Here is a 13,560-nt window from a genome sequence, read left to right as displayed (position 1 = left end):
AAATGACAATTATGTCGAGTAGGCTGTAATCCACAATGATTTTGAAGAAAGCTTGTACGTTTCTGGCGCCCCCTACAGGTTGTTGTAAAATGCTCTGGCGTTATCACGGCATAAAAATCGCGATCCTTGATAACTGCACGCATGCTTATTGAGTTCTGACAAATTTCCTACCAATACTTTTGATGCACAATGGAAGCCACGTCTTTTTATATTGTTCCCTATATCAGTGCATAGCCGTCTGGCCAGTATAGGGCACTGACTGCGGTCGTCTGACTTTTCAAGTGGTGTTTATGGTGGCAGAAGAACTAAATCTGTTTCAAGTGATTTGCCCCTTGCTCTAATTGAAACATGCGAATGATCACTGACAGTTCCTCAAATACAAAGAAACCAGCAAATCTATGAGTAAATAAGAATATTTTTATCCGTTGCCTGCAACTTTAGTAGAGAAATTAAAGTTTTAAAAAAAGGTGAATCAATGTTCTTTCACAAAGATGTGGCGAACAGGAGAACATTTCTGCACAGACGTATGATTAAACAATTTCTCATGTGTTAAAAGCACAGACGCCTTACAAAGACCTGATTTTCCACAGCTTTTTTTCGTAAAATTCTGCACATGACTCTTTTCATAAATAAGGGGACATAACTAAGAAAACAAACAAACAAACAAGCAAAATAAGACGCTTAGGAACGGAAAGATTACAAAATAAGGAAGAGGAAGTTCACTCAAACACAGGGGGTTTCAGAACAGCCACCCCCATCTGTGCAGCTTTCATAAGTTGTAGCGGCTCGTCTGTCCTCCAGAGGCGATGCTGGAGTTTGAAGAGACATGAGGATGGCTCAGGACACAGCTTCTTCCCCATGCCGTGCACAGACTTCATAAGCGGACAAAGTTTTTAAATTTAACATTGGCCTGCGGTTTATTCCGCTCTTCGCCAACATGGAGTATTGGAGGCAATGTGCGATGTGGCTGATCAGCTGCAACGTGCTGCCTGCGAACCACCGGGTAACTGCGGACACGGCGCAGGTGTTCGACCTGGCGCAAACCCTGCGGGACGGGGTGCTGCTGTGCCAGCTACTCAACAACCTAAGACCCCACACTATCAACCTAAAGGAGATCAATCTCAGGCCACAAATGTCACAGGTACATCCATCATTTTATGCGCTACTTTACGAATTACTTGTAAAAAATATTGTGAAATCAAATTCATGCGTTCACTAACATGCCATAAGCTAAACCTATAGTGGTGTCCAGGAAAAGTCAGTTTATTAGCCCAATAACCACTGGTAAAGAACCAAAGTAGTTCCGCTGGTGAAAGAGGACGCCTAATCAAAAATTTGTGAAAGTGGACAAAGACATATTTGCAGCTCCTTATTAAGAAGATCAAGCTGTAGCAATTTTAAATAAGGTTCCTAAATACATGGAAGAGAAATGGTGGAAGCTATATTAGAGCGTTTTATATTTTGTTGTTCTGCCTGCAAGGAGCTACAGTAATTAGGGTACAGAAGCCTGTTCCAGTTTTATTAAAGGTTAGACTTAGGTGAGATTTTCCCTTTAAGTTATTCCATATTTTCAAAATAAAACCGCAAATTCTAAGGATTTGCAGCTTAAGGCGAGCTTTAGATTATTTCCATCTGTTACACACCGTTTTATTTGTGTCCTGTCTTATTTGGCTTTGGGTCCAACAGATAAGTTTCACTAAAGCCGTGGAGTGGCCTCTGACAGATATCTTCACCCTTTTCTTTTATTGTGAAGATGATGTTTCACTTTCCGTGTGCTGTTCTGGTGTCTTGATCTTTGTTTTTTTCTGGATAGGAGAGAAAGTTCTTTAGCTTGTGTGAAACTTGTCTGGTTTGGGAAACACTAAGAAATCGTCCAAATAGACTTCTCCTTGCTCATGCAGTAACCCTTCAGGAGCTGAAGGCTCTGGAGACATCTGATAAAATCCTGCCTTTGATCCACCCATTAGTTGGGAAACTACATTTTGTGCAGTGGCTTGCCGTTTGGTTTGATGGCATATGACATGTGTAATAAGCCAATTTTAAGCAAATTTTTATTTAAATCTCTTGCATTACTGTCTTGGCCAGTTAAATAAAATAAAACAAAACATAACAATTTAATGTTTTAAATTAAAAGCATCTTCCTTGGTGTAATATATGTATTTGCAGGTGTGCCTACAAACATAAATAAAGCCTGCCGTGGTTACCAATATATTTATACGTTTTCTGTGCTCCTACGTTACTGTAACAGCAGCACTTCCTGTTCAGCAGCAGACTCAGGCAGGTGATTAGATCTTTCTGCATCTAGTTGAAAGAGTAATGAACGATTAAAGTCAAAGAAACCGTTAATAATACACCATAAAAGGACAGTGACTTGATGCACACACACACACACACACACACACAAGAACATAAATACATTTTATGATTTGTTAGCTGACATCAAATAGTTAGGCACTAAAAGCAAATTATATACAGTTTGGTTGAAATGAGCTGTCACCATGATATGATCATCATGATGATATTTTTTTTGTAGTGATAGATCTGCATGAGTGATTGGGCTCTGTCTCACAAACTGTACTATGCACATGTGCTATGCTTTGCACTATCTGCTTCACCAGTGCCTATGTGCTTTTCTTTAATATTTTTTAAAAGAGAGTTAAAGCAAACCCAGGGCATAACAGGCCAAACAATGGATGGACATAGCCTGTAGCTGTAGGCCACTTGGCAATGGTTGCAAAAGGCATGTGTGTCAGTGGGCTCCATATTTTAAATGGCTCTTTCATTCTCATCTACTGATGGGCTATCTTCGAAAAAAGAAACAAGGGCACTGGTGAACACGACTAAAGTGTACACTGATGAAAGGTTACACCCAAGACCCGTGTTGTATGCTGAGTTTTGGTACAAATTCAAATAACAATTCACATAACCATTTTGACTATGTCAGTCATGAACAAATATGAACAAATACGCATTGGATACGCAAATACCCACTGCCTCTCTTATTTGCTTCCAAAGTTATACAAAGTAAAAGCTTTTTAAAGTAGTCTAGTTTAAATATAACAGGAAGTAAACTTAGCTAAACAAATCACAAACAGGCCACTATTAACTGAAAATGAAAAATGAAAAATAATAAACTTAAAAGGTGTTTAAAAAAGTATTTTTATTATCGTGGAGCCAGAGATTCTGGGTGTTACTCTAAATGTGAATAAAAGAATGTGCACCAGGGCTGTGACTGTGTTCAAAAGCATGAGGCTGTTGGTGGTGCAAAGCCATCATGTTCTTGCACTTCCTCCGTAGACAAACAGGGCCCCTGGGGGCGGCGGAGTGATTACAGGCGTCTCCATGATGAGCTGATGTGATAAAAAGAAGCCTATCTGTTCTCAAGAATTCCCTTACTTACTGCTTAAGTTATTAAATATTCAGTTTCTAAATCAGCCATTTCTCAGCAATGTGTTTGACAGGAAAAATGAACTGAGGCGATCTAACAGTGCTGTATACGTTTTCTTTTTAACTGAAGTGGCTCAAACTAGACAAAGACGAGTATCTTGAATTCTAAACCATAACTTTATGTCCAATGTTCCTGTTGGCTGCTGTCTTCCCACTAACACAAAGATCCTAATAGGAAGTGACACCAACAGAGAACATAGTTGGCGGTTTCATTTCACAGTATAAAACTTTCATTTTTCATTTTCAGTTTGTAGGGGCTGTAGTTTACTTTTATGTTTAGAAAAGGGACTTTAAATTCTTGGTGCTTTAAATTATGCTGTAAATTAAACTTCATTTACATTACAAAGGAGGTTAAAGACTTTGTTTTTATTTTCCAAACAACGGAAAGTACACTTTTAATGTTACTGTGGTATCTACTCATGTTGGTAGTTTAGTTTTTATTTGACTTAATTTTTGTCTGCTAGCTCTAGATTAAATGAGATCCCACGTAACTAATTCAACAGCGACAGGTATTTTCAGAAACAGCACGACTGTTATTCTAGGAAAAAACGCAAACAGTGCTGTCAGCAGTTTCGGAACATAAGATCCGTTTCTTCAAAATAATTCCAAGTAAAATTGTTTATTTAAAAAAAAGTCAGATTACTGTACTTTGGTGTTAGTTTTTCGCTATGATGAGTGTTAAAAATCTTGTGGAGATAAAACCCTCTTGAAACCTGTAATTTGTACTGAGTTCGGGTTGAGATAACCTTAAAAACAACTTTTTATGTTTTCACATATGTATTTAAACAAAAACTAGTTACAAAAAATGTAAACAATGTAAAATGAAATCTATCTACATACAACTTTTTATGTTATATAACAGTCTGTTTCTGCCCTTTGCAGTTCCTGTGCTTGAAAAACATCCGGACATTTCTGGCCTCTTGCTGTGATGTGTTTGGGATGAAGAAGAGTGACTTATTTGAAGCCTTTGATCTCTTCGATGTCCGAGACTTTGGAAAGGTAGCACCCATTTCTGTCATTATGATTTTCTAACATTGCACTATGAAACAGCCCAGTAATTTCATGTATCATGACATTCTTCTCGCCTTTCATACAGTTATTAGAATCATTTATAAAAGTCTGTAAATTAGTTTGAGTGAATACATTACATGTCACAGCACTATTACATTTGAACTGGTAATAATAACTGTGCAGATTGTCTGTCTCAGTTAACCAGTTTACAGTTTTTCTCCATTGCTCAGATATTAGACATAAGTAATAGTTCAGAGTAAGTGTTATGATAGATTTTGTCCAAACTTAGACATTATCCATCTAAAAAAAGAAAATCATTATGTAAAAAGTCTAAAAAGAGAATTTTCTGTAACGGATCTCTTTTTTTAAAGAAAGAGTCAAAGAACAATTAATTGACAAAATAATTTTTCCAGTGTTTTACAAAACAGCTTGAACAGATGATAACGTTTTCAAAACAAGCAATACGCTTGTGATGTTTCACTGCATTATTGTCTTCGTAGCTGACTTTTGGTGTAAGTGATGCCACACCTGCTCTGTTTTTCTGTCCTAATTGATCTATAAATCCTGCCAACTCTTTAAAATACAAGTCTGAGGTATGATGGAAGCATAGTGTACGTGTGCTTCTTCTCTGTGTGTGAGTCTGAAAGCGTTCGCTGTTTGCCTACCCTAGCTTTTTGAAGGGATTGGCTGACTTCTTTTTATTGCTGTGTTATTGTGGGACCTGTTTTCAGTGTGTGTACACAGCGTTACCAGGTCAGTGGGTTTGTAGTGCGCTCTGTGCAGCCACTCAGCGGACTGTCGCTTAAAGCACTTCGCCACGGAAAGCACACTTACTCTGAGGAGCCTTATTCCCACATTTCCCTATTTAAGTACACCATTTTACCTGGGGGCATTATGAGTTGTCTAAGCACTGAGAGGCTTGAAGAAAATTATAGTTGTTTTTTTTTTTAAATAAAACTATTGGAGCATATGTATTAATCTATGCTGAATGTATTTTATCTGAGTTTTTTTTTTTACCTCTGAAGTACATAAGATTGTGCTATCCATCCATGCGTTTTCTTAACTCATTATCCATTTCACTGTTCCAGAAAGGCCGGAGCCTATTTGACATGACATGGGGCAAGAGGCAGGGCAGACCTGGGCCAGTTCGCCAGTCTATTGAAGCTTAAATAGGCTTGTTTGTCTCTTTTTACATTTCTTTTACATTTAGTTGTTTTGCCTGAATGCTTATCGTGTCTAAATAATGTATACGGTATCTCATGAGTTTAGTTTGGTAAAGTAATACCATATATCTTATATACATCATAACTTAGGCATACTATATATGATTGCAATAGTGAATTCACCTCCCTCTGTAGAATGGAAGTGGTTATACGTGAACTATGAGAGTGCATACCAAGCTGTGTGTGTAATTTCTCATTCAGGCTCTCTTTTCTTTCAGTTCAGTGTTTTGTGCTCTAAAGAAGCTTCTAGTTAATCTGGCTGCTGATAATCCCACAGGGGAGGTAGGGCTTGCAAATATGTACACTACATCCAAGCCGGGCTGCATAATCTCAGCCATGTTCAAGGGTTGTCCATCAAACAAACAAGCCTCTGGAGGATAAAGATTGCACCAGATCATTGCTTTTTTTTATTGGCAGTTAGAAATACGGGTGACTGTAGGTTAAGCAGTTGGGTTGGATTGGCTCCATGAAGGGCTGTATGTCTAAAGAAGAAATGCTCAATCTCTTCTTTTTTTTACAGAAAAATCCAAAAAAGGAACATCTCAAATCTCAACCAGTGTAATCCACTTGGGGTCGAGTTGTGCCAGCTCTGCCTGTGGACTGAGTATTAGTCCACTGAATATCTAATGAGAGCTCTGTAACCTACATTTCTCAGCTGAGTTACTACAGGCTTCACTGCAGGGAGTCAAACTGACTGCACGTAGAAGGCTGAAGGCTAGAGAGATAAAGCAGAGGGGCAAGAATTGTGTTTATTTCTTCCTTCAGTATAAACTACTATTAATATTTTCACAAAACAACATTATTTTTGTGCGAAGTTCATGCAGTTTTTCTTTTTGGGAAATAACTTCACACTTTCTTCCTGAGAGTAAGATAAGAACATTGATAACACATGTCAGCACATAAAATATAATCATATTATTAGCAACCTGTTAGTTTGGCTTAAGCTAAAAACATCGAAAGACGTCAGTAAAATTCCCTACCACTATAAATAATTATCATGTTACGTATTTATGCATGGTGTATTCCTTACCTGCCTACCCCAGAACTGCTGTATCTATACATTATTATACATTCTAAACATTATTATTTGAGCTTTTTGACAGATATATTTTACATTCAAATCTTTGTAGAAATGAAAATAAAGTGTTAACAGTCTCATTTCTGGCCAGTGTCAGTGTTGTTGAGTGGTATCGGCATATCGGCGAACAGGATCGTATTCAGCGATATCAGTTTTCAGTGTTTATCTGTTGCAAAACATCAATTTTGCAATTGCAAATTTTTTGAAAATTGTGTGATAAAAATGTGAAAAACACAAAACGATTTAAACCATTCAGGTTTTTGTTATGAAAGAAATACGCTGATAGCATATGGATAACTGGAATTCTTGTCGGGGAATTGTTGTTTTAAACTTAAATGTCCATATCTGCCCATCATTTAATAAAAAAACAAATAAAACATTTATTAATTTAATTAATTAAGTGTAGGTAGGTGGACGTTACATCAAGCGATCTGTTTCACTGTTCTGCGCTAAGCTAATATTTAGCGTTTAGAAATATGAGCGCTGTCGGTCTTCTTACCTTAACTTGCGAAATGCAACCTTCATGCACAGATTATCACTGTGTGATCAGTTGGTACCATCACACACTGAAGAATGCGAAAATACCGTTTTAAATGTGTGCTTTGATGCTTAACTCTGCAAAGCTCACATTAGTGTTGGTAAAAACTAAAGTAGCCCCTTCTGAAATGTTACATTTGCATAACCCATAAAGTCTGACAATTACCAAAAGCCTCAAAAAACTCTCAACAATAATGTGTTCCTGATTATAATTTGTGTTAACGACACTACATTCTCTTTCTGGCTGTATCTTCGTAGAATCATCCTTGGGGTGGCTAAATAAATATCAGAGCATTCTCAGAAAGTTGATGGACTTTAATTTTGTTTTGGGAAGCTAATAAAAAAAATGTATATTTTGTACAGTGTGATAGACGGGAACAGCTTGATTATTATTTAAACAACTGAATATATTTACAAATTGACCATTAAAGTGACCATTAGTAATTAATTAATTAATTAAGTAACACGTTAATTCTGCACAGAATAATCTGCAAATATACCAAAAAATGTATTTGTTTCTCTGCTGTTAAATATTGAACAAATAACTTGGAAAATAAAAGAAAGAAGTAGAAAGAAATATCAGAATCTCCGTCTGCTACCAGGAAAATTATCATTTTAAACTTCGGTGTCTGTCTCAGCACAGAATTTCACAAAACAAAAGAAATATGAATTTCATATATATATTGCCAAAACGATGAAATTAACATGTCTTTTAACATGCTTTTCCTTTGGATAGAGCTACACTGTCACACTGCCTGTTCCTATTTCTGGGTCAAGCTAATATTTAGCATTCAAACTAGACAGTGGTATCAATCTTCTTGCCCAACCTTGATTATTGCAAATATATGTATTTCCTGAAATGTCAATCTATTCCTTTAACCAAACTGAAAATCTGTCATGTAGAGATTATCACTGTATGGTCCATTAGTACCATCACACCATGTAAAGTTTCACCTTTATATTTAGTGCCGTTATTTCTGTGTTAATAATAATGAAAAATGATCATTGTCAGCTGCACTAGTCAAGTAAAGTCAAAGTTTATTCTCTCTCTCTCCCCCTCTCTCTCTCTCTCTCTCTCTCTCTCTCCATATATATGTGTGTGTGTGTGTGTGTGTGTGTGTGTGTGTGTGTGTGTGTGTGTGTGTGTGTGTAAAGGAGTTTTTAAATAATTTAAGAGTTTCAAACTGGGCAGATCTTATGTGAAAACAGGTTGTTCCAAAGATTAGAGGGCCCTGCTGAAAAGGCTCTGTTACTTCTGCTTTCAAGCCTGGATCTAGGAAGATATCAAGAGCATTTGGCTCATAGATCTCTGGTATGTGGATTTTCAAAAGATCTATAATAGAAGGTGGTGCTAATCCATCGAAAGTCTTAAAAACAAGAAATAGACTTTTTAAATGGATCCTGAAATGGACTGAAACCCAGTGTAAGGAGGCAAATAATCACCTCACTGCTAAGTTGCTTCTCCTTTATGAAGTTTCAATCTTTTTACTTTTGTGCAGTTGCATAAACAAGAGAGCATTTACAGAAGTTTGATGGACCGTCTATTTTATTTCGGGGACTCAAAAACAACACAGGGCAGAATGTGTGATGAATTTATTTGTACTTGCTAAAATTAGAACAAGTTTCACAGAGAAGTGACTGCATTGCACCTGCAGAGTGGCAAACATGAACATTTGATTTCTTATCCGATGCTACAGCTCTCTGTCTTTTTCACAGTGCTCCGGGGATTTACGATAGACATCGTAAATAGGCCACACTAACCAAGGCGGTTGGTCTTCAGCTTAGCTTGTGGCTTTGCTTCTCAACTCACATGTAGCTTCAGCCAAATGGCTTTCAGACATGTCAGGTGTGAGAACAACTTGTTTTTTAAAAAAGACAGCCTAGAAGGATTTACACTTCACTAAATGAATGTGATTTAAACCAGTGTTAGATTGTTCATTTCATGTATTCACAAGAGAGCTTTCTTCTTTCTTGTGCAAGTTACACTGAATCCATCTAAAAACAGTTTGGCTTTAATATGTTTCTTTAGATTTTCAATCTTGTATTCAGTAGCTATCACTATCACTAGAAGTAAACCAGCTATGATGTGGACAAAGTGTGCAGGAGCAGGGTTACATTTACATCAGTGGTCTTAGATTTTCGAAGAAATTTCACAGAGATCAATATAATTGTTTGCATTGTGGAACGTTATGCTGCACTATGGCATCTAATTTTTTTAAGTGCAAACAGTGATGCAGGGGAAACAAACAAACAAACAAAACATTTCCAGTGCTGCAAACATCACAATGTTGCACTTTTAAAGCTGGGTACACTTTACAAACAGGCCTCTTTTCAAGTCATAAGCACACCTGGGTTTAGCCAAAGCCACAGGACTTATTCACACAGGAAGGGGAGATAAACTCAAGAGTCAAAGGGTGCTATATCTAACCCAAATAACTATCTTAGCTGCAAATCCAAAAATGTAACTTTGCGAACTTTGCAGCTTTGTCACTGGATAATTTATCATAGAGAGAAACTATGATGTGAATGAGATAACTGGTATTTATTTTACTTTTCTGTCGTAATTGGGACATTGCATTACATTGCAATGTTTCACTTGTAGAGACTTCTGACAGCACTGTAAGCTTTGGCAAGACTATATATTGACACTAACTACAGCAAGTTTAAGAAATTAATCATCTCATAATGATCAAGTACCTCAGCGGAAAGAAATAATGATCAGTGTCCATGAACTGATCTTTACAGGTCCTCTTAAAAAAATATAATTACACAGTTTTAAGTGATTTTTTTAAAGTGATGTTTCCAATCCTTTTTCTGAGTAAATATGACAAATACTTTTCTGATAACAATGTTGCACATGCATTAATATTATTAGGAGTTTACATTTTTATGTTAAGGATGAAAAGCTGCGAATTACCTGTATTTATGTCCTTGTCATGTGCAGGGTGATCATGTATTTCTGTAGTTAACATATAACTCAAAAGTGATTTAATGCAATTCTGCACACACCCTTACAGATACGCACTGTTTGAGGTGTCAGTGTAACAACATTTGTACTAATTTGACACACATTTGACTATTTTATGGAACATTACAAAGTGTAACACATGGTGTGAGTTTAACGTTCCTTCCAGAGAATTCATCTCCCTGTCACTGTCGGCCTTTCCCTCATACATTACATACACATTAAAACACATAAAGTAAATAAATAAATACAAAATTTTTTAAATATAGGCAAAGAATAACTTGTAGTTTGCGCAATGCTTCTGTGCACAGAGACTGCTATTAGAGAGTAAACTGTTACAAAAAATTCTCACTTTATGATGTGAGATAATTTAACAACCACAGAAGATGGAATTGAGAAAGAAATGAAAATCAAAGAAACAGTGAATCTGACAGCTCGGAACAGCTGCGTCTGTGTCATGTGTATCTGTCATGTGTCATGCGCTGACACATTTTGCTACTATCATGTGGTGTTTAACTAGTAGGGACCCGTTTCTTAACTTTTGCGGGTTTGTTCTCCTTTCAGCCATATAGAAGAGTCTAATAGTTGATAATTTTACTGATTCCTATCACAAGGCAGCTTTTTCCACCTGTTCTCACCAAGTGCTTTTTCACTCTGGGTTTTCTTTCTTAATATTGACTAACAGGGACCTTTAATGAAGTTTCCCGACATAATTGTGTGAATTGAAATAAAAAAATCTAATTGAATGAAGCTAACTTTTATTTTGGTGAAGGAAACTGTTGTAACTGCCACGTATACGTTAACGACTGCCTTGCTAGTACGTGGTGGGGTCTGACTTTATCTTAAGAACTGCCTTAATTCTTGATGACATGTTCAACATTCGTCATAAATTTTGGAAAGCCTTGGCGTGATAGCATCACAGAGTTGCTGCACGTTTGTCAGCTGCACATCCATAATGTGAATTTTCTGTTTCACCGCAGTTCCCAAAGATGCGCTATTGCACTGAGAGCTGGTAACTGTAGGCTATTTGAGTGCAGACAACTCACTGTCGCGTTCAAGAAACACATAAAGCGATGGACAGATGTGGCGTTTAAATGATGCTCAGTGCTTCACACCATTACATCATTAAAAGTGGTCAGTGAGTTTGGCTTACAGCTATTTACTGGTGGTTTTAGTGTAAACTTTTACTTGTGGGCAAGTGAGGTTTGTTCACATGGTCATAACATGATCTATTGTGCAATTCCATGTGGCCTCTTTCTTTTTGTTTGTGCATTGGTCTTTGCTGCGTTCATGTCAAAAGATAGATTTTAGGGATGGGATAGATTTGTATGCGTATTAATTGCAAGTGGAAAACTCATCAAAAATGCTCCTTCATTAAAGATTGTGATTAATGACACACCCAAGACATTGACTGAGTAAGCTCCAGGGCGACATAACCTAAACTCATAGTTCACTAGGTTTGTACTATAAATATAATCAGCTATTAAAATTGTGCTCCAAGTGTTGTAACAGGTTAGTAGTATTACCTTTGTGGTATTGCTGTCCTGCTTTGTTCATAAATAAATAAATGGTGGAATTACCTTCGATAGCAGAAACCATTTTTTGTTGTCTTCCTTTTGTTTGTTTTCTTTACTAAAGCCAAAAATGTTTCCAAACAGTGGCAATTTTTTTTTCTTTGGGACAAACCCCTCAAGTTGTGCATTCAGCTTAGTGTGTGAGTCTTCCTTCACAGAATAACCCGGCAACTGCCCATTCGTCCTTAATATTTGTTATATAAGAAATGCATGGGCTCAGTGTTTTCTTAAAAGCTACATTTTGCCCCTTTATGTTGCTATGGGAACACATCCATACATAATTTAGTAAAAGAAGGCTAGTTATTTAATTGTATGTTTTTGTGACAGCTCCTCTGTCTTGGTTGAAGTACACAGTGTTGCTTGCGATTAGACCCTGATACATCTTGTTTCCACGCTGGAACATTTGGATAAAAGTAATTAATTATGTGAAGCACCCATATTTGTTTCGATTTGGCTTGTTAACCCTGCAAGCTGGTATTGTTATTAAGCAGGAAATCTATCAGAGCTTTAAATCTGACTTTCATATGATAATTAAAGCTTAAATTGAAAGCTTAACTCAGTGAATCCGATTTAATTCTGAAACTGGGAATCACAATAAGTGTCATATATTTGCATTATTAAACATGTATATATATATCTCTCTCTCTCTTCAGTCAGTCCTCTCTTTCTGTCTCTCTATACCAAACCAACAAATGTAATTTCACATTTTGTTTCTCCAGGTTATGGACACTCTGTCCAAGCTTTCTCACACGACAGTTGCTCAGCAAGCAGGATTCAAGTAAGTCATCAAGTTTTCAGTAAATAGCTTCTAAGTGTTATTTCTAGGAAAAAAAGGTCATCTAACCATGTGAACTTTCCTTTCACTTATATCTTATCTCCTCCTCCTTCTCACCTTACCCACACTGCAGGCACATTTATAGCTATGTCTAATTTCCATCTTTAACAGCTGTTTTAGTTAATGATTAAAAATGTTTCTATTTATACTTGACTGTGCAAACAGCAGTGGTATTAAATTAAAAGACAAGATATAATTGTTGAGTAAGTATACAAAATCAATATGTCAAAAACAGAAATGAAGCACAGGCTGCAAAGTAGTTAAGAATAGATACTGTTGATCTCAACGATCAGTTCAGCAGTTCTAACAAGTGATCATTAATCATTTTTTAGTGTAAAATATATTTTAAACAATTGCAAGTCTTCCTCTTTTGAACAAAGTACGCTTGGTTTTATAAGTTTCCATCTTTTTCTATTAGACTGCTCTTGATATCTAAATACATGCTGATTTATCAAAAGTTATTTTCTTGTCCTAAGTTACTCAGCAGTGCTTTTCCCCCCGACTGGAGCATTTATTCTGTTAAATACTGAAGCTTATACTACTTTACTGTCACTTCCAGGCCATTTCCAACGGACGAGAGCCTACAAAATGAGGACATTTACAACAATCTGGAAGACATGATTGAGTATGTATGAAGCTTCTCTCTGTGGGCCCATTACTAGTGTTGATAGAACGTGATTATTTCACTCAGTAGCAGAACCAGCTCTGCTCATCATCCATGCTCTCCTGGGGTCTGGACACCCACATGTTTTGTTAACTGGCTTGGCTCCGTTTCGATGTTACTGTCAGAGGAAATGAATGAGTAATTCTACATGTTTTTGCTGAGTGCTTGCACACCCACATCAGGGATCTGGATGGGTGCTGCTGACAATGTGATTGATCGACAGAGA

General features: G+C 36.8%; 1 protein-coding gene across 5 annotated transcripts in view; it reads left to right on the top strand.

Annotated features, from left to right (window-relative positions):
- The first annotated feature begins 639 nt into the window (after positions 1-639).
- Positions 640-13,560, top strand: part of LOC309693534 (guanine nucleotide exchange factor VAV3-like) — a 50,424-nt gene continuing 37,503 nt past the window's right edge. For all 5 annotated transcript variants that reach the window (XM_082512849.1, XM_082512846.1, XM_082512848.1 and 2 more), the window contains exons 1-4: positions 640-1,141; positions 4,330-4,446; positions 12,555-12,613; positions 13,230-13,295. In XM_082512849.1, coding sequence (XP_082368975.1) covers positions 938-1,141; positions 4,330-4,446; positions 12,555-12,613; positions 13,230-13,295 — 446 coding nt within the window. In that variant the 5' untranslated portion in view covers positions 640-937. The remainder of the gene's footprint in view (positions 1,142-4,329; positions 4,447-12,554; positions 12,614-13,229; positions 13,296-13,560) is intronic.

Source organism: Aulonocara stuartgranti (assembly GCF_965226115.1).
Source record: "Aulonocara stuartgranti genome assembly, chromosome: 18".
In the NCBI taxonomy this organism is placed as follows: Eukaryota; Metazoa; Chordata; class Actinopteri; order Cichliformes; family Cichlidae; genus Aulonocara; species Aulonocara stuartgranti.
Note: the sequence above shows the minus strand (reverse complement) of the source record. Positions and strands in the feature narration are given on the sequence as shown.